At 40.9% G+C, this 26,322-nt stretch overlaps 1 protein-coding gene across 1 annotated transcript in view; it reads left to right on the top strand.

Annotated features, from left to right (window-relative positions):
* The window catches only part of LOC126412424 (molybdenum cofactor biosynthesis protein 1-like), a 262,733-nt gene that overhangs the window by 115,158 nt on the left and 121,253 nt on the right, over positions 1-26,322 (top strand). Inside the window, exon 6 of the mRNA XM_050082019.1 lies at positions 3,001-3,058. Coding sequence (XP_049937976.1) covers positions 3,001-3,056 — 56 coding nt within the window. The 3' untranslated portion in view covers positions 3,057-3,058. The remainder of the gene's footprint in view (positions 1-3,000; positions 3,059-26,322) is intronic.

Below are 26,322 nucleotides of genomic sequence, written 5' to 3'. Positions count from 1 at the left end.
GCACTCTAGTGGGAAATTTGTGTACGCGCTGAATATGCGGAACTATGTACACAACACTGAGCTTTCCATTTTCGTCTCTAAAACAAAAACTAGGGGCTTGGTATCCTTTCAAATTCGATTTGAACGTCTGATAGAAGTCTCTGACATTGTTTATCTGAAAACGCTGATCGATCTGTTCTAACTGCGGTTTCTCATGCAATTGCTTAGACCTTCATAGAGTTCTGGCTGCATATTTTCGAACTTCATGGAATACATCAAAATCATCAGGTCTCCTGGTAGAGTTCCACTTTTTCCATGCACTTGCTGTTTGGGCCACCACCTCGCCACAAACCTCATTCCTGATTCCTCTTTTTAGCTGTCAGGATTGTAGTATTAGCTGCTTGTTGGATCATGGAGGCAATGTCTGCCCATTTATGGGATTCAACTGTCAGTTACTGGTGGCATTGTTCCAATATGTTTTGATTGATTTTGAGCTTCGCAATATCATATTTATGAATTTTATTTCCGGTTTTCACGGTCTTATTGAGAGGGATGAAATTAATTTTGATCTTGGAGAGGTGATGATCCTTTTAAATTCAGTATTTTATCTGTAAAAAGGTTTCTTTCTATTATTTCTGATTGTTTGATGTTGTTTCTTTCTTATTTCTGTAATCCATGCTATCATTGATTCCTTCTTCCAGAACTACTCATTCAGTATAGGTCTCTAAAAAAAGATTAATCTTCTTTTAGCCATTACTTCTGATATTTTCTCAAAATTTTTGTAGATCTCCTCATTACTTCTCATTTTCCAGCCATCTGTAGCTTGTATTGCAACCATTATTTTCTAATAATCCTCCTTTGAGGATCCTCTGTTCTGTCCAGCTTATAGTTCATCATTAGGCATCCTCATCCATATAAACATCCTGGTCATACCACTGTGGGATAGTGTTTTAGTTTTGTTTTTTTAGTTGTGCATTTCTTGTTGTAAATATCCTTTGTCAAACGATTTGCTCTCTCCAGTTTGCTGACTCTTGCATCTACTGTTAATTCTTCTAGTCCATTCTGTTGTACAGTTTGTCCAATATATTTAAATTTACTTACTAATGCTATTTTACATTTTTGTTTTTCTAAGAATGTTGATGCATTGTTTGAAATTGTCATCAATGTTGTTTTTTCAGCTGAAATTTTGGGACCAGCTCTCTTTGCTATTTCTTCCAAAAGATTTCTTTCAATAACTGTCTGTCAGATTTTTTGAAAGTATATCAGAATCATCTGCAGAAGCCAGGCAGTTTACCTTAATTCCACTTATTCATCCTAAAATTATTGGTTCAATTTTGTGATTTTTTTTTCTCCAAATTCCAGATACTTTCTATTTTTTCTAGAATGTAGTGTTACAGTAAAGGTGATAAACTGTCCCCTTGTCTAACACCAGTTTTTATTTCAAATGGTTGAGATACTTCTCCCATAAATTTAGCTTCAGTCATCCTATTTGCTATTGTTTTGAGGATTATGTTTGCTTTAACACAAAATTCTTTGATGATTTTACCTATAGTTTCTCTGCCTACCAAATCAAATGTTTTCTTGAAACCAATACATGATACTATTATAGGTTTGGTTATTAGCAGTCTGTGGAGGATTATCGATTTTCTAATAAACATCTGCTCTGTGCAGGGTCTTCCCTTTCTAGAGCTCCTCGAGATTCTCCCAGTTATTTGTCTAAAGTTTCTACAACTCTGTCCAGAGAATTTTTGATAATATTTTGTATACCACTGGCAGAAGTGAGGCATCTCTGCCATTGTTGACATTTTGTGTGTCCCCTTTTTTCCATAGCTGTGGATTAATGCTTTCCATAATCTCTTCAGCTTTCCAAATGTTCTCAAACAGCAGTTGTAGATCATTTGTGTGTTCTGACTATTTCAATAATTTTGCTGTAGTGGAGTCTTCATTTGTTGCTTTGAAGTTTTGGAAGATTTGATGGCTTCATGAATTTATTGCTCTGTTAGTGGAAAATCTTCCTCCAGATGTTGTGGGACTGCTATTATATATTGCTACAATGTGCTGTTATTATTGTTGTTGTTGTTGTTGTTGTTGTTGTTGTTTGGTTGCCTGTTCTTCAGCACTTTCTTTCTGTTTCGTTTATCTATTTGCCGCCATTTTAGCCCATTTACCGGTATTTTCAGCTTGTTCTTTACTTATTTGACCTTTTGGTGGCTCCTCTTGAAGAGATCTTATTTCTCGGCATTTAAAATTACATCATCTGCTGCTCTTTCGCAACTGAATTTCATCATGTCCATCTTCCTTGACTCAAGATCCTGAATTTTCATCCTTAATTCTTGAACAGTCTCATTTCTCTTTTTACGTTTTCCAGATGAAGAAACTTTTGGTCCTCAAAGCTAAGATTAGTATCAGTTTTTTTATTTGTTTCTGCCTATGGCTGCTATATCTCTTTAGTTAGAATATTTTCTCTCTCTGTATTTGATTATAGTCTAAGTCTGAATATTTTTATAAGTACATTTATTGCTGTAGCATTGAGTAAAATAAATTGTATTGCACTGCCTGTAGCATGTAGCACCATTTTGACTGTTAGTCCTCTTGCTGTGCAAAAAGTAGCTTTGATGATTACTTAATGCAAGTATTTTGTAAGAGCTGTGGAACGGTTAGTATCTGTTTATATTTTTCTGATTAATTCAAGCTCGTCAATGCACATCCTGTGTTAAGGAAATATTTGAACTGAATTTACTGTGTGTTAAATATAAGCAGTGGATCCATTGCGGTAGTCTTTTTGGTAGAAATATGTCAAGGTGAACAAAACAGGAGATGGTGAAGGAAGAGAGGGAAAAGATCAACATTTGCTTCTCATCAGCAATATAACTGGGTTGCAACATTCAGTGAAAATTATCTGTGACAGGAAGTTGTCAGAAATACATTTTTTGAAGAAACTTTATGTTTGTATAAGCATTTATTAAATTTAAAAAGTTGGATTTCATCTGTTAATACAAAAGATAATGTTTTGCATTGCAGGCATGATGAACCTGTCAAAGATGAAGAATCGGCCAATGATTCTTATTGGAGGATAACAGTATGTATAACTTAAACTTGAGATTCTTGAAAATAAAGCTAGTCAGTATTTCTTAACAGTACTGATTTAAATATATCTAAAAGATCGCTGTTACCTAAATGAAAGTTGACGAGCAAAGTCTTAGTGGACATTTGTATAAAATTGTCATAGGTGTTATTTACAAGAAGAGTAAATAGTTTCAATAGGAATGTGGTGAGACATTTAACAAATGTCATGACCACACATTAATAGGACCTTATAACACTACCATTATGATATTAGTATGCCTTTACGTAAATAACAGAAACCCTGTCTCTATGTTGCCACGTATAACCCTCTTACTAAAATTTAGTTTAGTTTCCAAATAAAATACACTATGGAAGGATAGTCCTGTTTATAGGAAAAGATAATCAATAGAGTTATCCTTCTTACAGGATTTACCATGTGTTGCGTCTAATGGACTATTCACTTCTTTTCCTAAGATCTTACCCAGTGGCTAGATAGGAACACAGTATGAATAATAATATACTGAAGCTAGGACAACTCATTTCCAAGTTCATTTAGTGATTTAAAACATGTACTTAATGGTCACCAACCTATCCTGGCAATGAAATAGTGAAGTATTGGAGAAGCAGAAATGTGAATTTTGCCTACTTTCTTGCTACTGTTTAGTTTGGCTCTTCAAATAAATTACCCCACTTAAACAATTTTGGGCTACATCTTTATACATTATGTTTTTAAAAAAGAAAAAACCCAGTAGATAACTTCAAGGAAGGTAAAAAAAATTAGCCGGGGTGGGGGGGACTACCTTTAGAAAAGCACTTTCCATAATCAAGAAACTTAAATACTTAGACACTAAAGCACACACTATTTAACTGAACATTTCACTTAAAGAAAACCTCTTTCTTGGTGGAATTTACTTTCAGAAGCTATTATTCTTTGAACTAATTCTGTATAGCCATCTAACAGGTTCTAGTAACTTGGCTTCACTCTGATTGAATTTTATGTAAGCAAACCATAACACTTTGCAATAGTTAAGAAAACTTTTTTATTATTTACACTAAAGCAATTTAAATGGTGCCTCTTTATATTAACTTGGCACTTCATAAGTCTGTAAAACAGGACACTCGGATTAATCAAACACCAGGAAGGAATCCTATACAGATGTATGATTAGGATGAAATAACAGGGTGAGCCAGTTTCCGTAAAGTTCAAGAATGATTATTAAAACACAGTTTAAATTAATGGTTCATGCTGTACAAAGGTAAAAATAGAAAAAAATATTATCTGGTGGCTGTAGGCTTGGGTGTGGCGAACAGTTATGATGGCTACACTACCCACACTACGGCCTGCAAGTTTCTTGCTGTACGGGCTCAATTTATCTTCTTGGCTTCATTCAGTTTTACATACAGTAGCTCAACAACTCGCAGCTATGCTGTAAGCTGTTTGCAGTCTTCAACCGAGGCATTTTTATGAAAATTTGCAGGCAAAGCTTCTGCTCCACAAAGGAGTTACCTCAATCACTGCTGCCTTCAGACTGTGTGACTTACTTCCCGAACTTGCTCAAGGTAGCACGCCAATTCGCCTTTCGCACCTTTTCCACTCGCCACAGCCATTTTCGTTTCAAACAAAAGCACACTGGCTTTTACATAACACCTATTTCTTACATTGTTCAAAAGCATGACCATTTCTTAAATTGTCAAATTTACAACAACATGAACAATTTATACACACACATATTTTTAAATACAAAATGTTATCAAAACATTATTTAGACACTTGGTATCCTTTGTAGAGGACTTGGGCAGGTTTGTCCCATCCTAGTACACATTATTTTGTTACTACCCTTCAGATATTCCATTTAGCTACATCTACAATAATTCCCAATGTTCTGCCTTTTGAGGTGTCCAGTGTGGGTTGCTCTCCACTTCCTGGGTGTATTGTATCGAGTTACCTTTTTCAAATTTCCATGAGGGTTTATCAATGTATTTTGTAACTGATATTTCAGCACCAATGATAACTTTTGTGAGCCAATGTACACTCCTTGAAAAATGTTTCAGTACTACTATTGAGTGATTCAGTGGTAATTTGTTCTCATCAGTGGAAAAGATGGATGGGTCAGGTTTTGTATCAGTTTCCATCTGCCTGCCCAAAACGTTTTAAATTCCTTGGCATCAAACTTAGATAATTTCTTGTGTGTTGATCCATTCGAACAATGGTTCTCTATTTTTGTCTCTATTTATGTATCTCCGGGTTGTGTTTTGGAATTAAAATCTTAAACATATACGTGCTGTCTAGTTGCTGTGTGTAAGACTAGTGTCAGACACTTTCCGTTAGGTGATTTGTGGACTGATGTAATAACCAGGCCTTTGAGTTTTATCCTAATTACTTCTACATCACTAATTTTCTGACAGCTTAAGCCAGCATAATCCAAGAGCTGTTTCTTTTTTCATTTATTGTGGTAGCACCTAACAATTGAGAGGAGTATTGATATTGCTTTATATTGCGTAATCTTGCATGTAGCTGCTGAATTATCACCTAAATGCATTTCCTATAGAGCTATAATACTGATGGCATGCTCATCATTTAATTTGTTTTGGTAACTGCATTTGTCACTTGTTAATCCTACATTAATTTGCATAATATGGACACCTTGCCTGATAATTTTTGACTGTAAGCTCTGAGAAGTGCTGGACCATCTTTTGTGTAGAGTTTTTGCTGTCTGCTCCTGCAGTCACACAGCCTTGGTGCACCATCTCGGGGGTTGTCTACATGCCCCACAACAGTCTTTTTGGTGTCCAGTGTGAATGATTCACTGGTAAATATCCTGTCCCATACACTTTTGTTTGTAGACAATACTTCTGTGTTAGCTGAAAATAGAAACCCTGGGCCCGGAAGCAGTAGTCTCAGTACCTCAGAGAATTAGTTTCAGGTAAAGTATATGGATCTAACATATCTAAAATGCACATGGTTTAATTTGGAAACCACACAAACACCCAAATGTACACACCTGCAGTAGCTGCAGGGGGGGGGGGGGCAGAGTGATTGGAGAAGACAGTACATGGTCTGAATGGGAAAAGATTGGTGGGTACAGAAGATAGAAGGGAAAAGGTAAAGTGATACAGTGGGAAAAAAATTAGCAGAGGTTTCGGTCAGGTGGATGGCACTAGATGTGCAGGAGAGACAATTTCCACCTGCATAGTTCAGAAAAACTTGCACTGGAAGGGAATATCCAAATGGTATGTCTAGTGAAGCAGTTGTTCAAGTGGTGTACAGCCTATTGGCAACTGGAATGTGAAGTCTCTGGTTTGCCACAGTTTGGTGCTAGACATTACTGCGAGTGAACAGTTGGTTACTTGTCATCCCTACATGGAAAATTTTATGGTAATTGCAGCATAGCAGATTTTTAACAGGTTGCTTTTGCACATGATCGTGCCTTTTATATGGTGGGAGATGCCTGCGACTGGACTGCTGTAGGAGATGGTGGGTGGATTTGTGGGACAGGTCTTGCACCTGGGTCACTCACAGGATTAGTGGCGGACAAGTATGTTCTCTAGATTGTGCGGGCTGTGGAACACTACTTTGCAGGACATTGACCGTGAAACACAGAGATTGCATCGGGATTGAATAGAATAGGCACTATGCCCACTTAAGTACAAGAAGAGTGAATCTTTTAAGATTTTGTGCTTTGAGTGGCTCCTGGGTGACCAGTATTAGATTCATATACACCAGTGCAGGTTTACTGTATCCCTTGGACTTTCAGATTGACATGGAACACAGAAATTGCATCGGGGCTGAATACAAAAGGCAGAATGCTGACTTAAACACAAGAAGAGTGAATCTTCTAAGAGTTAGTGCTTTGAGCGGCTCCTGGGAGACCAGTATTAGATTCTGTTTCACCAGTGCAGGTTTGCTGAATCCCTTGGACCTTCACATTGAAATGAGACACAGAAATTGCATGGGGATTGAATACAAATGGCACAATGCCGACTTAAGTACAAGAAGAGTGAATCTTCTAAGAGTTTCTGCTTTGTACAGATCCTGGGAGGCCAGTATTAGATTGCGATGCACCAGTGCAGGTCTGCAGAATCCCTTGGACGTTCACATTGACCATGAAACTCCGAAATTGCATCGTGATTGAATACAATAGGCTCTATGCCGACTTATGTACAAGAAGAGTGAATCTTCTAAGAGTTTGTGCTTTGAGCGACTCCTGGGGGTAAAGTATTAGATTCCAATGCACCAGTGCAGGTTTACTGTAAACCTTGGACCTTCACATTGACCATGAAACAGAGAAAATGCATCGGGATCGAATACAAAATTCACAATGCCGACTTAAGTACAAGAAGAGTGAAACTTCTAAGATTTTGTGTTTTGAGCTGCTCCTGGCAGACCAGTATTAGATTCTGATGCACCAGTGCAGGATTACTGTGTCCCTTGGACTTTCACAGTGACCGTGTAACACAGAAATTGCATTGGGATTGAATACAAATGGCACATTTACGACTTAAGTACAAGAACAGTGAAATGTCTATGAGTTTGTAGTTTGAGCGTCTCCTGGGAGACTAGTATTAGATTCCGATGCACCAGTGCAGATTTACTGAATCTCTTGGACCTTCACATTGACCATGAGACACAGAAATTGCATCGTGATTGAATAAAACAGGCACACTGCCGACTTAAGTACAAGAAGAGTGAATCTTCTAAGAGTTTGTGCTTTGAGCGGCTCCTGGGAGACCAGTAATAGATTTCGATTCACCAGTGAAGGTTTACTGTATCCCTTGGACCGTAACATTGACCATGAAATACAGAAATTGCATGGGGATTGAATACAAATGGCACAATGCCGACTTAAGTACAAGAAGAGTGAATCTTCTAAGAGTTTCTGCTTTGAGCGGCTCCTGGGAGACCAGTATTAGATTCCGATGCACCAGTGCAGGTTTACTGTATCCCTTCGACATTCACATTGACCATGAAACACAGAAATTGCATCGGGATTGAATACAAAAGGCTTAATGCCGATTTAAGTGCAAGAAGAGTGAATCCTCTAAGAGATTGTGCTTTGAGCGGCTCCTGGGAGACCAGTATTAAATTCTGATGCACCAGTGCAGTTTTACTGAATCCCTTGGACCTTAACATTGAGCATGAAACACAGATATTGCATCGTGATTGAATACAAAAGATAGAATGAAGACTTAAGTACAAGAAGAGTGAATCTTCTAAGAGTTTGTGCTTTGAGTGGTTCCAGGGAGACCAGTATTAGATTTCGCTGCATCAGTGCAGGTTTACTGTATCCCTTGGACCTTCATATTGACCGTAAAACACAGAAATTGCATCGGGATTGAATACAAAGGCACAATGCCGACTTAAGTACAAGTAGAGTGAATATTCTATGATTTTGTACTTCGAGCAGCTCCTGGGAGACCAGTATTAGATTCTGATGCACCAGTCCAGGTTTACTGTATCCCTTGAACATTCACACTGATCATGAAACTCAGAAATTGCATCGTGATTGAATACAAAAGGCACAATGCCGACTTAAGTACAAGAAGAGTGAATCTTCTAAGAGTTGGTGCTTTGAGCGGCTACTGGGGGTTAAGTATTAGATTCCGATGGACCAGTGCAGCTTTACTGTAAACCTTGGATTTTCACATTGACCATGAAACACAGAATTGCATCGGGATTGAATACAAAAGGCACAATGCCGACTTAAGTACAAGAAGAGTGAATCTTCTACGAGTTCGTGTTTTGAGCTGCTCCTGGTAGACCAGTATTAGATTCCGATGCACCAGTGGAGATTTACTGAACCCATTGGACCTTCACATTGACCATGAGACACAGAAATTGCATCGTGATTGAAAAAAAATGCCGACTTAAGTACACGAAGAGTGAATCTTCAAGAGTTTGTGCTTTGAGTGGCTCCTGGGTGTTACGTATGAGATTCCGATGCACCAGTGCAGGTTTACTGTGTACCTTGGACCTTCACATTGACCATGAAATACAGAAAATGCATCGGGATTGAATGCAAAAGACAGAATGCCGCCTTAAGTACAAGAAGAGTGAATCTTCTACGACTTTGTGCTTTGAGCGGCTCCTAGGAGACCAGTATTAGAATCCGATGCACTATTCTACCTTTACTGTATCTCTTGGACCTTCACATTGACCATGAAACACACAAATTGCATCGCGATTGAATACAAAAGCACAATGCTGACATAAGTACAAGAAGAATGAATCTTCGAAGAGTTTGTGGTTTGAGCGTCTCCTGAGAGACCAGTATTAGATTCCGATGCACCAGTGGAAATTTACTGAATGTCTTGGACCTTCACATTGGGCATGAAACACAGGAATTGCATTGCAATTGAATACCAAAGGAACAATGCTGACTTATGTACAATTATTGTTAATCTTCTAAGTGTTTGTGCTTTGAGCGGACCTGGGGGACAAGTATTAGATTCCGATGCACCAGTGCAGGTTTACTGAATCTCTTGGACCTTCGCATTGAACATGAAACACAGAAATTGCACCGGGATTGGATACAAAATCACAATGCCGACTTCAGTACAAGACGAGTTAATCTTCTAGGAGTTTCAGCTTTGAGCGGCTCCTGTGAAACTACTATTAGATTCCGATGCACCAGTGCAGGTGTACTTTATCCCTTGGACGTTTACATTGACCATGAAACACAGATATTGCATCAGGATAGAATACAAAGTTCACAATGCCAATTTAAATACAAGAAGAGTGAATCTTCCAAGAGTTTGTGCGTTGAGCGGCTCCTCGGAGACCAGTATCTCATTCCGATGCACCAGTGCAGGTTTACTGTATCCCTTAGACCGTCACATTTACCATGAAACACAGAAATTGCAACGGGATTGAATACAAAAGGCACAATGCCGAATTAAGTACAAGAGGATTGAATCTTCTAAGAGTTTGTGCTTTGAGCGGCTCCTGGCAGACCAATATTAGAATCCGATTCACCAGTGCTGGTTAACTGCATCCCTTTGACTTTCACATTGACCATGAAACACAGAAATTGTATCGGGATTGAATACAAAATGCACAATGCCAACTTAAGTACAAGAAGAGTGAATCTTCCAAGAGTTTGTGCGTTGAGCGGCTCCTGGGAGACTAGTATTAGATTCCGATGCACCAGTGGAGGTTTACTGAATCGCTTGGACATTCACATTGACCATGAGACACAGAAATTGCATCGGGATTAATTCAAACGGCACAATGCCGACTTAAGTACAAAAAGACGGAATCTTCTAAGAGTTTGGGCTTTCAGCGGATCTTGGGGGACCAGTATTAGATTCCAATGCACCAGTGCAGGTTTACTTTTTCCCTTGGACCTTCACATTGACCATGAAACCCCGAAATAGCATCGGGATTGAAAACAAAAGGCACAATGCCGACTTAAGTACAAGAGGATTGAATCTTCTAAGAGTTTGTGCTTTGAGTGGCTCCTGGGAGACCAGTATTAGATTCCGATTCACCAGTGCTGGCTAACTGTATCCCTTTGACTTTCACATTGACCATGAAACACAGAAATTGCATCGGGATTGAATACAAAATACACAATGCCAACTTAAGTACAAGAGGAGTGAATCTTCTGAGAGTTTTTGATTTGAACGGCTCCTGGGAGATCAGTATTAGATTCCGATGCACCAGTGGAGGTTTACTGAATCCCTCGGACGTTCACATTGACCAAGAATCCCAGAAATTGCATCGGGGTGAATACAAAATGCACAACGCCGACTGAAGTACAAGAAGAATGAATTTTCTAAGAGTTTGTAACTTGAGCGGCTCCTGGGACACAAGTATTAGAGTCCGATGCTGCATTGCATGTTTACTGTATCCCTTGGACCCTCACATTGACCATGAAACACAGAAATTGCATCCGGATTGAATACAAAAAGCCCAATGCCGACTCAGGTACAAGAAGAGTGAATCGTCTAAGAGATTGTCCTTTGAGCGGCTCCTGGGAGACCAGTATTAGATTCCGATGCAATAGTGCAGGTTTACTGTATCGCTTGGGCCTTCACATTGACCATGAAATACAGAAATTGCATTGGGATTGAATACAAAAGGCACAATGCTGAGTTAAATACAAGAAGATTGAATCTTCTAAGAGTTTGTGCTTTCAGCGGCTGCTGGGAGACCAGTATCAGATTCTGATTCACCAGTGCTGGTTAACTGTATCCCTTGGACTTTCACATTGACCATGAAACACAGAAATTGCATTGGGATTGATAACAAAAGGGAGAATGCCGAATTAAGTACAAGAAGATTGTATTTTCTAAGACTTTGTGATCTGAGCGACTCCTGGGAGACCAGTATTAGATTCCGATGCACCTGTACAGGTTTAGTGATCCCCTTGGACCCTCACATTGACCATGAGACAGAGAAATTGCATCGGGATAGAATATAAAAGGCACAATGCCGACTTAAGTACAACAAGAGTGAATCTTCAAAGACTTTGTGCTTTAAGCGGCTCCTGGGAGACCAGTATTAGATTCTGATACACCAGTGCAGGTTTACTGTATACCTTGGACCTTCACATTGACCATGAAACACAAAAGTTGGATTGGGATTGAATACCAAAGGTACAATGCCAACTTAAGTATAAGAAGAGTTAATCATCTAAGAGTTTGTGCGTTGTGCTGTTTTTGGGAGAACAGTATTAGATTCCGATGCACCATTGCAGGTTTACTTTTTCCCTTGGACCTTCACATTGACCATGAATCCCCGAAATAGCATCAGGATTGAAAACAAAAGGCACAATGCCGACTTAAATAAAAGAAGACTGAATTTTCTAAGAGTTTTTGCTTTGAGCGGCTCCTGGGAGACCAATATTAGATATCGATGCACCAGTGCAGGTTTACTGTATCCCATGGGCTTACACATTGACCATGAAACACAGAAATTACTTTGGGATTGAATACAAAAGGCACAATGCCGACTTAAACACAAGAAGAGTGAATCGTCTAAGAGATTGTGCTTTGAGCGCCTCCTGGGAGACCAGTATTAGACTCCGATGCAATAGTGCAGGTTTACTATATCGCTTGGACCTTCACATTGACCATGAAACACAGAAATTGCATTGGGATTGAATACAAAGGCACAATGCCGACTTAAGTACATGAAGAGTGAATCTTCTAAGAGTTTCTGATTTGAGCGGCTCCTGGGAGACCAATATTAGATATCGATGCACCAGTGCAGGTTTACTGTATCCCTTGGGCTTACACATTGACCATGAAACACAGAAATTACTTTGGGATTGAATACAAAAGGCACAATGCCGACTTAAACACAAGAAGAGTGAATCTTCTAAGAGTTTGTGCATTGACCGGCTCCTGGGAGACCAGTATTAGATTCCGATGCACCAGTGCAGGTTTACTGTATCCCTTGGACCTTCACATTGACCATGAAACACAGGAATCGCAATGGGATAGAATACAAAAGTCACAATGAGGACTTAAGTACAAGAAGAGTGAGTCTTATAAGAGTTTGTGCTTTGAGCGGCTCCTGGGAGACCAGTATTAGATTCCGATGCACCAGTGCAGGTTTACTGTATCAATTTGACCTCCACATTGAACATGGAAACAGAAATCGCATCGCGATTGAATACAAAAGGCACAATGCCGACTTTAGTATTAGAAGAGTGAATCTTCTAAGAGTTTGTGGTTTGAGCGGCTCCTGGGAGACCAGTATTAGATTCCGATGCACCAGTGCAGGTTTACAGTCTCAATTGGACCTTCACATTGACCATGAAACACAGAAATTGCATCGGGATTGAGTACAAAATGGACAATGCCGACTTAAGTACAAGAAAAGTGAATATTCTAAGAGGTTGTCGTTTGAGCGGCTCCTGGGGGACCAGTATTAGATTCCGGTGCGCCAGTAAAGGTTTACTGTATCCCTTGGACTTTCACATTGACCATTAAACACAGAAATTGCATCGGGATTGAATACATAAGGCACAATGCCGACTTAAGTACAAGATGAGTGAATCCCCTAAGGGTTTGTGTCATGAGCGTCTTTTGGGACACAAGAATTATATTCCGACGCACCAGTGCCGGTTTACTGTATCCATTGGACTTTCAATTTGGCATGTAACACAGAAATTGCATCGGGATCAGATACAAAAGGCACAATGCCGACTTAAGTACAAGAAGAGTCAATCTTCTAAGGGTTTGTGCTTTGAGTGGCTCCTGGGAGACCGGTATTAGATTCTGATGCACCAGCGCAGGTTTACTGAATCCCTTGGACCTTCACATTGACCATGAAACACAGAAATTGGATCGGGATTGAATAGAAGAGGCACAATGCCGACTTAAGTACAAGAAGATGAATCTTTGAAGAAAATGTGCTAGAGCGGCTCCTGAGAGTCCAGTATTAGATTCTGATACATCAGTGTAGGTTTACTGTATCCCTTGGACCCCCACATTGACTATGAAACTCAAAAATTGCATCGGGATTGAATACCAAAGGCACAGTGCGGACTTAAGAACAAGATGAGAGAATCTTCTAAGAATTTGTGCTTTGTGCGGCTCCTGGGAGGCCAGTATTAGATTCCGATGGTACAGTGCAGGTTTACTGTATCCCTTAGACCTTAACATTGACCATGAAACACAGAAATTGCATCGGGCTAGAATATAAAACGCACTATTCCGACATAAGTACAAGATGAGTGAATCTTCTAAGACTTTGTGCATTAAGCCGCTCCTTGGAGACCAGTATTAGATGCCGATGCACCAGTGCAGGTTTACTGTCTCAACTGGACCTTCACAATGACCATGAAACACAGAAATTGCTTCGGGATTGAGAACAAAATGGACAATGCCGACTTAAGTACAAGAAAAGTGAATATTCTAAGAGGTTGTCGTTTGAGCGGCTCCTGGGAGACCAGTATTAGATTCCGGTGCGCCAGGAAAGGTTTACTGTATGCCTTGGACTTTCACATTGACCATTAAACACAGAAATTGCATCGGGATTGAATACATAAGGCACAATGCCGACTTATGTACAAGAAGAGTGAATCTTCTAAGAGTTTGTGCTTTGAGTGGCTCCTGGGAGACCCGTATCAGATTCTGATGCACCAGTGCAGGTTTACTGAATCCCTTGGACCTTCACATTGACAATGAATCACAGAAATTGGATCGGGATTGAATACAAAAGGCACAATGCCGACTTAAGTACAGGAAGAGTGAGTCTTTCAAGAAATTGTGCTAGAGCGGCTCCTGAGAGTCCAGTATTACATTCCGATACACCAGTGCAGGTTTACCGTATCCTTTGGACCCTAACATTAACCATGAAACACAGAAATTGCATCGGGATTGAATACAAAATGCACAATGCCGACTTAAATTGAAGAAGAGTGAATCTTCTAAGAGTTTGTGCGTTGAGAGGCTTCTGGAAGACCAGTATTAGATTCCGATGCATCAGTGCAGGTTTACTGAATCCCTTGGTACTTCACATTGACCACAGAAATTATAATGTAACACAGAAATTTCATTGGGATTAGTTCAAACGGCACAATGCCGACATGAGTACAAGGAGAGTGGATCTTCTAAGACTTTGAGCATTGAGCGGCTCTTGGGAGACCAGTATTAGATTCCGATGCACCAGTACAGGTTTAATGTATATCCTGGACCATCACGTTGACCATGAAAGACCGAAATTCCATCGGGATTGAATATAAAAGGCACAATGCCGACTTAAATAAAAGAAGAGTGAATTTTATGAGAGTTTGTGTTTGAGCGCCTCCTGGGAGACCAGTATTAGATTCCGATACACCAGTGCAGGTTTACTATATTGCTTGGACCTTCACATTGACCATGAAACACAGGAATCGCAATGTGATAGAATACAAAATTCACAATGAGGACTTAAGTACAAGAAGAGTGAGTCTTATAAGAGTTTGTGCGTTGAGCGGCTCCTGGGAGACCAGTATTAGATTCCGATGCAACAGTGCAGGTTTACTGTATCAATTTGACCTCCACATTGACCATGGAAAACAGAAATCGCATCGCGATTGAATACAAAAGGCACAATGCCAACTTAAGTACAAGAAGATTGAATTTTCTAAGAGTTTGTGCTTTGAGCGGCTCCTGGGAGACCAGTATTAGATTCCGATGCTCCAGTGCAGGTTTACTATATCCCTTGGACTTTCACATTGACCATGAAACACAGTAATCGGAATGTGATAGAATACAAAATTCACAATGAGGACTTAAGTACAAGAAGAGTGAGTCGTATAAGAGTTTGTGGTTTGAGCGGCTCCTGGGAGACCAGTATTAGATTTCGATGCACCAGTGCCGGTTTGCTGTATCAATTTGACCTCCACATTGACCATGGAAGACAGAAATCGCATCGCGATTGAATACAAAAGACACAATGCCGACTTAAGTATTAGAAGAGTGAATCTTCTAAGAGTTTGTGGTTTGAGCGGCTCCTGGGAGACCAGTATTAGATTCCAATGCACCAGTGCAGGTTTACTGTACCCTTGGACCTTCACATTGACCATCAAACACAGAAATGGCATCGGGATGGAATACAAAATGCACAACGCAGACTTAAGTTCAAGAAGATTGAGTCTTGTAAGAGTTTGTTCTTTGAGTGGCTCCTGGGAGACCAGTATTAGATTGCGATTCACCTGTGCTCGTTAACTGTATCCCTTTGACTTTCTCATTGACCATGAAACACAGAAATTGCATCGGGATTGAATACAAAATGCACAATGCCGACTTAAGTACATGAAGAGTGAATCGTCTAAGAGATTTTGGTTTGAGCGGCTCCTCGGATACCAGTATTAGATTCCGATGCAATAGTGCAGGTTTACTGTATTGCTTGGACCTTCACATTGACCATGAAACACAGAAATTGCATTGGGATTGAATACAAAAGCACACTGCCGACTTATGTACATGAAGAGTGAATGTTCTAAGAGTTTCTGATTTGAGCGGCTCCTGGGAGACCAGTGTTGGATATCGATGCACCAGTGCAGGTTTACTGTATCCCTTGGGCTTTCACATTGACCATGAAACACAGAAATTGCTTCCGGATTGAATACAAAAGGCACAATGCCAACTTAAATAAAAGAAGAGTGAATTTTATGAGAATTTGTGATTTGAGCGGCTCCTGGGATACCAGTATTAGATTCCAATCCACCAGTGCAGGTTTACTGTATCCCTTGGACCTTCACATTGACCATGAAACACAGGAATCGCAATGTGATAGAATACAAAATTCACAATGAGGACTTAAGTACAAGAAGAGTGAGTCTTATATGATTTTGTGCTTTGAGCGGCTTCTGGGAGACCAGTATTAGATTCCGATGCTACAGTGCAGGTTTACTGTATTAATTTGACCTCCACATTGACCATGGAAAACAGAAATTGCATCGCGATTGAATACAAAAGGCACAATGCCTACTTAAGTACTAGGAGAGTGAATCTTCTAAGATTTTGTGGTTTGAGCGGCTCCTGGGAGACCAGTATTAGATTCCGGTGCGCCAGTAAAAGTTTACTGTGTCCCTTGGACTTTCACATTGACCATTAAACACAGAAATTGCATCGGGGTTGAATACGAAAGGTACAATGCCGACTTAAGTACAAGAAGAACGAATCCTCTAAGGGTTTGTGCTTTGAGCGGCACCTGGGACACCAGTATTATATTCCGATGCACCAGTGCAGGTTTACTGTTTCCCTTGGACTTCCAGTTTGACCATGTAACACAGAAATTGCATCGGGATCAGATACAAAAGGCGCAATGCCGACTTAAGTACAAGATGTGTGAATCTTCTAAGAGTTTGTGCTTTGAGTGGCTCCTGGGAGACCGGTATTAGATTCTGATGCACCAGCGCACGTTTACTGAATCCCTTGGACGTTCACATTGACCATGAAACACAGAAATTTGATCGGGATTGAATACAAAAGGCACAATGCCGACTTAAGTACAAGAAGAGTGAAACTTCGAAGAAATTGTGCTAGAGCGTTTCCTGAGAGTCCAGTATTAGATTCCGATACACCAGTACAGGTTTACTGTATCCCTTGGACCTTCACATTGACTATGAAACTTAAAAATTGCATCGGGATTGAATACCAAAGGCACAATGCGGACTTAAGAACAAGATGAGAGAATCTTCTAAGAATTTGTGCTTTTTGCGGCTCCTGGGAGACCAGTATTAGATTCCGATGGAACAGTGCAGCTATACTGTATCCCTTAGACCTTAACATTGACCATGAAACACAGAAATTGCATCGGGCTAGAATGTATAACGCACTATTCCGACTTAAGTACAAGAAGAGTGAATCTTCTAAGACTTTGTGCATTAAGCGGCTCCTGGGAGACCAGTATTAGATACAGATGCACCAGTGCAGGTTTACTGAATCCCTTGGACCTTCACATTGATCATGAAACACAGAAATTGCATCGGGGTGAATACAAAAGGCACAATGCCGAGTTAAGTACATGAAGACTGAATCGTCTAAGAGATTTTGGTTTGAGCGGCTCCTCGGGGACCAGTATTAGATTTCGATGCAATAGTGCAGGTTTACTGTATTGCTTGGACCTTCATATTGACCATGAAACACAGAAATTGCATAGGGATTGAATACAAAGGCACAATGCCGACTTAAGTACAAGAAGAGACAATCATGTAAGAATTTGTGATTTGAGCGGCTCCTGGGACACGGTTTTTAGATTCCGATGCACCAGTGCAGGTTTACTGTATCCCTTGGCCCCTATCATTAACCATGAAACACAGAAATTGCATCAGTATTGAATACAAAAGGCACAATGCCGACTTAAATACAAGAAGAGTGAATCTTCTAAGAGTTTGTGCGTTGAGCGGTTCCTCGAAGACCAGTATAAGATTCTGATGTATCAGTGCAGGTTTACTGAATCCCTTGGAACTTCACATTGACCATGAAACACAGAAATTGCATCGGGATTAGTTCAAACGGCACAATGCCGACTAGTGTACAAGAGGAGTAACTCTTGTAAGACTTTGAGCTTTGAGCGGCTCCTGGGAGACCAGTATTAGATTCCGATGCACCAGTACAGGTTTAATGTATCCCTTGGAGCTTCACATTGACCATGAAACACCGAAATTCCATCGGGATTGAATACAAAAGGCACAATGCCGACTTAAATAAAAGAAGAGTGAATTTTATGAGAGTTTGTGATGTGAGAGGCTCCTGGGAGACCAGTATTAGATTCCGATGCACCAGTGCAGGTTTACTGTATCCCTTGGACTTTCACATTGACCATGTATCACAGAAATTGCATCGGGATTGGATACAAATGGCACAATGCCGACTTAAGTACAAGATGAGTGAATCTTCTAAGATTTTGTGGTGTGAGAGGCTCCTGGGAGACCAGTATTAGATTCCGGTGCGCCAGTAAAGGTTTACTGTGTCCCTTGGACTTTCACATTGACCATTAAACACAGAAATTGCATCGGGATTGAAAACAAAAGGTACAATGCCGACTTAAGTACAAGAAGAACGAATCCTCTAAGGGTTTGTGCTTTGAGCGGCACCTGGGACACCAGTATTATATTCCGATGCACCAGAGGAGGTTTACTGTATCCCGTGGACCTTCATATTGACCATGAAACACAGAAATTGCATCGGGATTGAATACAAAATGCACAATGCCGACTTAAGTACAAGAAGAAAGAATCTTCTAAGAGTTTGTGGTTTGAGCGGCTTCTGGGAGACCAATATTAGTTTCCGATGCACCAGTGCACGATTTCTGTATCCCTTGGACATTCACATGGACCATGAAACACAGAAATTGCATCGGGATTGTATACAAAAGGGACAATGAAGACTTAAGTACTAGAAGAGTGAATCTTCTAAGAGTTTGTGGTTTGAGCGGCTCCTTGGAGACCAGTATTAGATTCCGATGCACCAGTGCTCGTTTACTGTGTCACGTAGACCTTCACATTGACCATGAAACACAGAAATTGCATCGGGATTGAATACAAAAGGGACATTGCCGAGTTAAGTACAAGAAGAGTGAATCTTCTAATACATTGTGCTTTGAGCGGCTCCTGGGAGACCAGAATTAGATTCCGATGCAACAGTGCAGGTTTACTGTATCACTTGGAAATTCGCATTGACCATGAAACACAGATATTGCATTGGGATTAAATACATAAGGGACAATGCCGACCTAAGTACAAATTGAGTGAACCTTCTAAGGGTTTGTGCATTGAGCGGCTCCTGGGACACGGGAATTAGATTCCGATTCACCAGTGCAGGTTTACTGTATGCCTTGGACCTTCACATTGACCATGAAACACAGAAATCGCATCGGGATTGAATACAAAAGGCACAATGCCGACGTCAATACAAGAATAGTGAATCTTCTAAGAGTTTGTGCTTTGAGCGGCTCCTGGGAGAACAGTATTAGATTCCGATGCACCAGTGCAAGTTTACTGTATCACTTGGACCTTGACATTGACCATGAAACACAGAAATCGCATCGGGTTTAAATTCAAAACCACAACGCCGACTTAAGTACATGAAGAGTGAATCTTCTAAGAGTTTGTGCTGTGAGCGGATCCTGGGAGAACAGTATTAGATTCCGATGCACGAGTGCAGGTTTACTGTACCACTTGGTTCATCATATTGACAATGAAACACAGAAATCGCATCGGGATTGAATACAAAATGCATAATGCCGACTTAACTACAAGAAGCGTGAATCTTCGAAGAGTTTGTGGTTAGAGCGGCTTCTGGGAGACCAGTATTAGATTCTGATGCACCAGTGCAGGTATACTGTATCCCTTGGAAATTCACATTGACCATGAAACAGAAATTGCATCGCGATTGAATAAAAAAGGGACAATGCCGACTTAAGTACAAGATGAGTGAAACTTTTAAGATATTGTGCTTTGAGCGGCTCCTGGGAGTCCAGTATTAAATTCCGATTCACCAGTGCAGGTTTACTGTATACCTTGGACGTTGGCATTGACCATGAAAAACAGAAATCGCATTGGGATTGAATACAATATGCACAATGCTGACTTAAGTACAAGAAGAGTGTAACTTCTAAGAGATTGTGGTGTGAGCGGGGCATGGGAGACCAGTATTATATTCCAATGCACCAGTGCAGGTTTACTGCATCCCTTCGACTTCACATTGACCATGAAACACAGAAATTGCATCAAGATTGAACACAAAAGGGACAATGCTGACTTAGGTACAAGAAGAGTGAAACCTCTAAGACATTGTGGTTTGAGCGGCTCCTGGGAGACCAGTATTAGATTCCGTTTCACCAGTGCTGGTTAACTGTATCCCTTGGACTTTCACATTGACCATGAAACACAGAAATTGCATTGGGATTGAATACAAAAGGTACAATGCCGACTTAAGTACAAGAAGAGCAAATCTTCTAAGTGTTTGTGATTTGAGCGGCTCCTGGGAGACCAGTATTAGATTTCGATGCAACTGTGCAGGTTTACTGTATCCCTTGGACCTTCACATTTACCAGGAAACACAGAAATTGCTTCGGGATTGAACACAAAAGGCACAATGCCGACTTAAGAACAAGAACGGTGAAACTTCTAAGAAAATGTGGTTTGAGCGGCTCCTGGGAGACCCGTATTAGATTCTGATGCACCAGTGCAGGTTTACTGTAACCCTTGGATCTTCACATTGACCATGAAACACAGAAATTTTTTTGGGAGTGTATACAAAAGGGACAATGCAGACATAAGTACAAGAAGAACGAATCTTCGAAGAGTTTGTAGTTTGAGCGGCTCCTGGGTGAATAGTATTAGTTTCCAATGCACCAGTGCAGGTTAACTGTATACTTTGGACCTTCACATTAACCATGATACGCAGAATTTGCATCGGGATTGAATACAAAAGGGGCAATGCCGACTTAAGTACATCAAGAGTGAAACTTCTAAGAGTTTGTGGTTTGAGCGGCTCCTGGGAGACCAGTATTCGATTCCGATGCACCAGTGCCGGATTGCCGTATCCCTTGAACATTCACATTTACCATGAATCACAGAAATTCCATCGGGTTGAATACAAAAGGGACAATGCCGACTTAAGTACAAGAAGATTGAATCTTCTAAGAGTTTGTGGTTTGAGCGGCTCCTGGGAGACCGGTATTAGTTTCCGATGTACCAGTGCAGGCTTACCGTATCCCTTGGACCTTCTCATTGACAATGAAACACAGATATCGCAGCGGGATTGAATACAAAAATCACACTGCCGACTTAAGTACAAGAAGAGTGAATCTTCTAAGATCATGTGCTTTGAGAGGCTACTGGGAGACCAGTATTAGATTCCGATGCACCAGTGCAGGTATTCTGTATCCCTTGAACCTTCACATTGACCAAGAAACACAGAAATCGCATCGGGATCGAATACCGAAGGCACAATGCCGACTTAAGTACAAGAAGAGTGAATCTTCTATGAGATTATCACTTGAGCTTCTCCGGGGAGACCAGAATTAGCTTCGGATGCACCAGAGCAGGTTTACTGTATCCCTTGGACCTTCACATTGAACATGAAACACAGAAATTGCATCGGGATTGAATACAAAAGGCACAGTGCCGACTTAAGTACAAGAAGAGGGAATCTTCTAATATTTTCGGGTATGTGCGGCTCCTGGGAGACCAGTATTAGATTCCGATGCACCAGTGCAGGTTTACTGTATCCCTTAGACCTTCACATTGACCATGAAAAACAGAAATTGCATCGGGATTGAACACAAAAGGGACAGTGCCGACTTAAGTACAAGAAGAGTGAATCTACTAACAGTATGTGCTTTGTGCGGCTTCTGGGAGACCAGTATCAGATTCCGATGACCAGTGCAGGTTTAGTGTATCCCTTGGACCTTCACATTGACCATGAAACACAGTAATCGCTGCGGGATTGAATGCAAAAGGGACAATGCAGATTAATGTACAAGAAGAGTGAATCTTCTAAGAGTTTGTGGCCTGAGCAGGTCCTCAGGGGACTAGTATTAGATTCAGATGCACCAGTGCAGGTTTACTGTATCCCTTGGACCTTCACAATGACCATGAAACAGAGAAATCGCATCGAGATTGAATCCAAAAGGCACAATGCAGACTTAAGTACAAGGAGAATGATTCTTCTAAGAGTTTGTGCATTGATCGGCTCCTGGTAGCCGGGTATTGCATTCCGAATCATCAGTGCAGCTTTACTGTATCCCTTGGACCTTCACATTGACCATGAAACACAGAAATAGCATCAGGATTAAATACAAAAAACACAACGCCGACTTAAGTACAAGGAGAGTAAATGTTCTAAGAGTTGATTGAATACCGAAGGCACAATGCCGACTTAAGTACAAGAAGAGTGAATCTTCTATGAGATTGTCACTTGAGCTTCTCCAGAGAGACCAGAAATAGCTTCGGATGCACCAGTGCAGGTTTACTGTATTCCTTGCATCTTCACATTGGCTATGAAACACAGAAATTTTTTCGGGATTGAATACAAAAGGGACAATGCCGCCTTAAGTACAAGCAGAGTGAATCTTCTTGGAGTTTGTGGATTGAGCGACTCCTGGGAGACCAGTATTTGATTCCGATGCACCAGTGCAGGTTTACTGTCTCCCTTGGACCTTCACATTGACCATGAAACACAGAAATCGCATCTGGATTGAATACTGAAGGCACAATGCCGACTTAAGTACAAGTAGAGTGAATCTTCTAAGGGTTTGTGGTTTGAGCGGCACGTGGGAGAATAGTATTAGATTCCGCTGCACCAGTGATGGTTTACTGTATCCCTTGGACCTTCACATTGACCATGAAACACAGAAATTGCATCGGGATTGAATACAAAAGGGACAATGCCGACTTAAGTACAAGATGAGTGACACTACTAAGAATTTGTCCTTTTAGCGGCTCCTGGGAGGCCAGTATTAGATTCCGTTGCACCAGTGGAGGTTTACTGTATCCCTTGGACCTTCACGTTGACCATGAAACACAGAAATCGCATCGGGATTGAATACAAAAATCACAATGCCCACTTAAGTACAAGAAGAGAGAATCTTCTAAGAGTTAGTGGTTTCAGCTGCTCCTGGGAGACAAGTATTCGATTCCGATGCACCAGTGAATGTTAACTGTATCCCTTGGACCTTTAGTGACCATGAAACAGAGAAATCTCAACGCGATTAAATACAAAAGGGACAATACCGACTTAAGTACAAGAAGAGTGAGTCTTGTAAGAGTTTGTGGTTTGAGCGGCTCCTGAGAGACCAGAATGCGATTCTGATGCATCAGTGCAGGTTTACTGTGTCCCTTGGACCTTCACATTGACCATGAAACACAGAAATCGCATCGGGATTGAATGCAAAATGGACGATGCCGACTGAAGTATAAGAAGAGAGAATCTTCTAAGAGTTTGCGGTTTGAGCGGCTCCTGGGAGAATAGTATTAATTCCGATGCACCAGTGGAGGTTTACTGTATCCCTTGGATCCTCACATTGACCATGAAACACAGAATTTGCATCGGGATTGAATACAAAAAGACAATGCAGACTTAAGTACAAGAAGAGTGAATCTTCTAAGAGTTTGTTGTTTGAGCGGCTCCTGGGAGACCAGTATTAGATTCCGATGTACCAGTGTAGGTTTACTGTATCCCTTGAACCTTCACATTTACAATGAAACACAGAAATTGCATCAGGTTGAATACAAAATGGACAATGCTGATTTAAGTGCAAGAAGAGTGAATCTTCTAATAGTTTGTCGTTTGAGCGGCTCCTGGGAGACCAGTATTAGTTTCCGATGCACTAGTGCAGGTTTACTGTACCCCATGGACCTCACACTGACCATGAAACACAGAAATCACATCGGGATTGAGTACAAAATGCACAATGCCGACTGAAGTACAAGGAGAGTGGATATTCTAAAAGTTTGTGTATTGAGTGGCTCCTGGGAGACCAGTATTAGATTCCGACTCACCAGTGCAGGTTTACAGTATACCTTGGACCTTCACATAGACCATAAAACACAGAAATCGCATCGGAAATGGATACAAAGTGGAAAATGCAGACTTAAGTACAAGTAGTGTGAATCTTATAAGAATTTGTCTTTTAGCGGCTCCTGGGAGACCAGTATTAGTTTCCGTTGCACCAGTGGAGGTTCACTGTAATCCCTTGGACCTTCACGTTGACCATGAAGCACAGAAATCACATCGGGATTGAGTACAAAATGCACAATGCCGACTTAAGTACAAGAAGAGTGGATCTTCTAAGAGTTTGTGTTTTGAATGGCTCCTGGGAGACCAGTATTAGATTCCGACTCACCAGTGCAGGTTTACAGTATACCTTGGACCTTCACATAGACCATAAAATACAGAAATCGCATCGGAAATGGATACAAAGTGGAAAATGCAGACTTAAGTACAAGTAGTGTGAATCTTCTAAGAGTTTGTAGTTTGAGCGGCTCCTGGGAGAATAGTATTAGATTCCGATGCACCAGTGCAGGTTTACTGTATCCCTTGGACCTTCAAATTGACCATGAAACACAGAATATGCATCGGGATTAAATACAAAATGGAAAATGCCGACTTAAGCACAAGAAGAGTGAATCTTCTAATAGTTTGTGGATTGAGCACCTCCTGGGAGACCAGTATTAGATTCCGATGCACCAGTGCAGATTTACTGTATCCCTTGAACGTTCACAATTACAATGAAATACAGAAATCTCATTGTATTGAATACAAAAGGGTCAATGCCGACTTAAGTACAAGAAGAGTGACTCTTCTACGAGCTTGTGGTTTGAGCGGCTCCTGGGAGACCAGTGTTAGATTCCGATTCACCAGTGCGGGTGTGCTGTATCCCTTGGACCTTCACATTGACCATGAAACACAGAAATCGCATCAGGATTGAATACAAAAGGCACAATGCCGACTTAAGTACAAGAAGAGTCAATCTTCTAAGAATTTGTGGTTTGAGCGGCTCCTGTGAGAAGAGTATTGGATTCTGATGCACCAGTGCAGGTTTACTGTATCCCTTGGACCTTCACATTGACCGCGAAACAAAGGATTTGCATAGGGATTGAATACAAAGTGCACAATGCCGACTTGAGTACAAGAAAATTCGATCTTCTAAGAGTTTGTGCTTAGAGCGGCTCTTGGGAGATCAGTATTAGATTCCGATGCACCAGTGCAGGTTTACTGTATCCCTTGGACCTTCATATTGACCATGAAACATAGAAATTGCATCGGGATTTTAACACAAAAGGGACAGTGCCGACTTAAGTACAAGCAGAGTGAATCGTCTAAGAGTTTGTGCTTTGAGCGGCTCCTGGAGGACCAGTATTAAATGCCGATGCACCAGTGCAGGTGTACTGTATCCCTTGGACCTTCACATTGACCATTAAACACAAATATCACATCAGGGTTGAATACAAAAGGGACAATGCCGACATAAGCACAAGAAGAGTGAATCATCTAATAGTTTGTGGTTTGAGGGGCTACTGGGAGACCAGTATTAGATTCGGATGCGCCAGTGCACGATGACTGTATCCCTTGCATCTTCGCATTGACCATGAAACACAGAAATTGCATCGGGATTGAATACAAAAGGGACAATGCCGACTTAAGTACAAGAATATGAAATCTTCTAAGAGTTTAAGGCTTGATCGGCTCCTGGGAGACCAGTATTAGATTCCAATGCACCAGTGCAAGTTTACTGTATACCTAGGACCATCACATCGACCATGACACAAAAATCGCATCGGGATTGAATACAAGAGGCACAATGTCGACTTAAATACAAGAAGAGTGATTCTTCTAAGATTTTCTGCTTTGAGCGGCTCCTGGGTGGCCAGTATTAGATTCCGATGCACCAGTGCAGGTTTACTGTATCCCTTGGACCTTCACATTGTCCATCAAACACAGAAATTGCATCGGGATTGAATACAAAAGGGAAAATGCCGACTTAAGTGCAACAATATGAAATCTTCTAAGAGTTTGAGGTTTTATCGCCTCCAGGGAGACCAGTATTAGATTCCGATGCACCAGTGCAGGTTTACTGTATCCCTTAAACGTTCACAATTACAATGAAATACAGAAATTGCACCGGATTGAATACAAAAGGGACAATGCAGACTTAAGTACAAGAAGAGTGATTCTTCTACGAGATTGTGGTTTGAGTGGCTCCTGTTAGACCAGTGTTAGATTCCGACTCACCAGTGCAGGTTTGCTGTATCCCTTGTACCTTCACATTGACCATGAAACACAAAAATCGCATTGGGATCGAATACAAAATGCACAATGATAACT

The sequence above is a fragment of the Schistocerca serialis genome, chromosome 7 (assembly GCF_023864345.2).
Source record: "Schistocerca serialis cubense isolate TAMUIC-IGC-003099 chromosome 7, iqSchSeri2.2, whole genome shotgun sequence".
Taxonomy (NCBI): domain Eukaryota; kingdom Metazoa; phylum Arthropoda; class Insecta; order Orthoptera; family Acrididae; genus Schistocerca; species Schistocerca serialis.
Note: the sequence above shows the minus strand (reverse complement) of the source record. Positions and strands in the feature narration are given on the sequence as shown.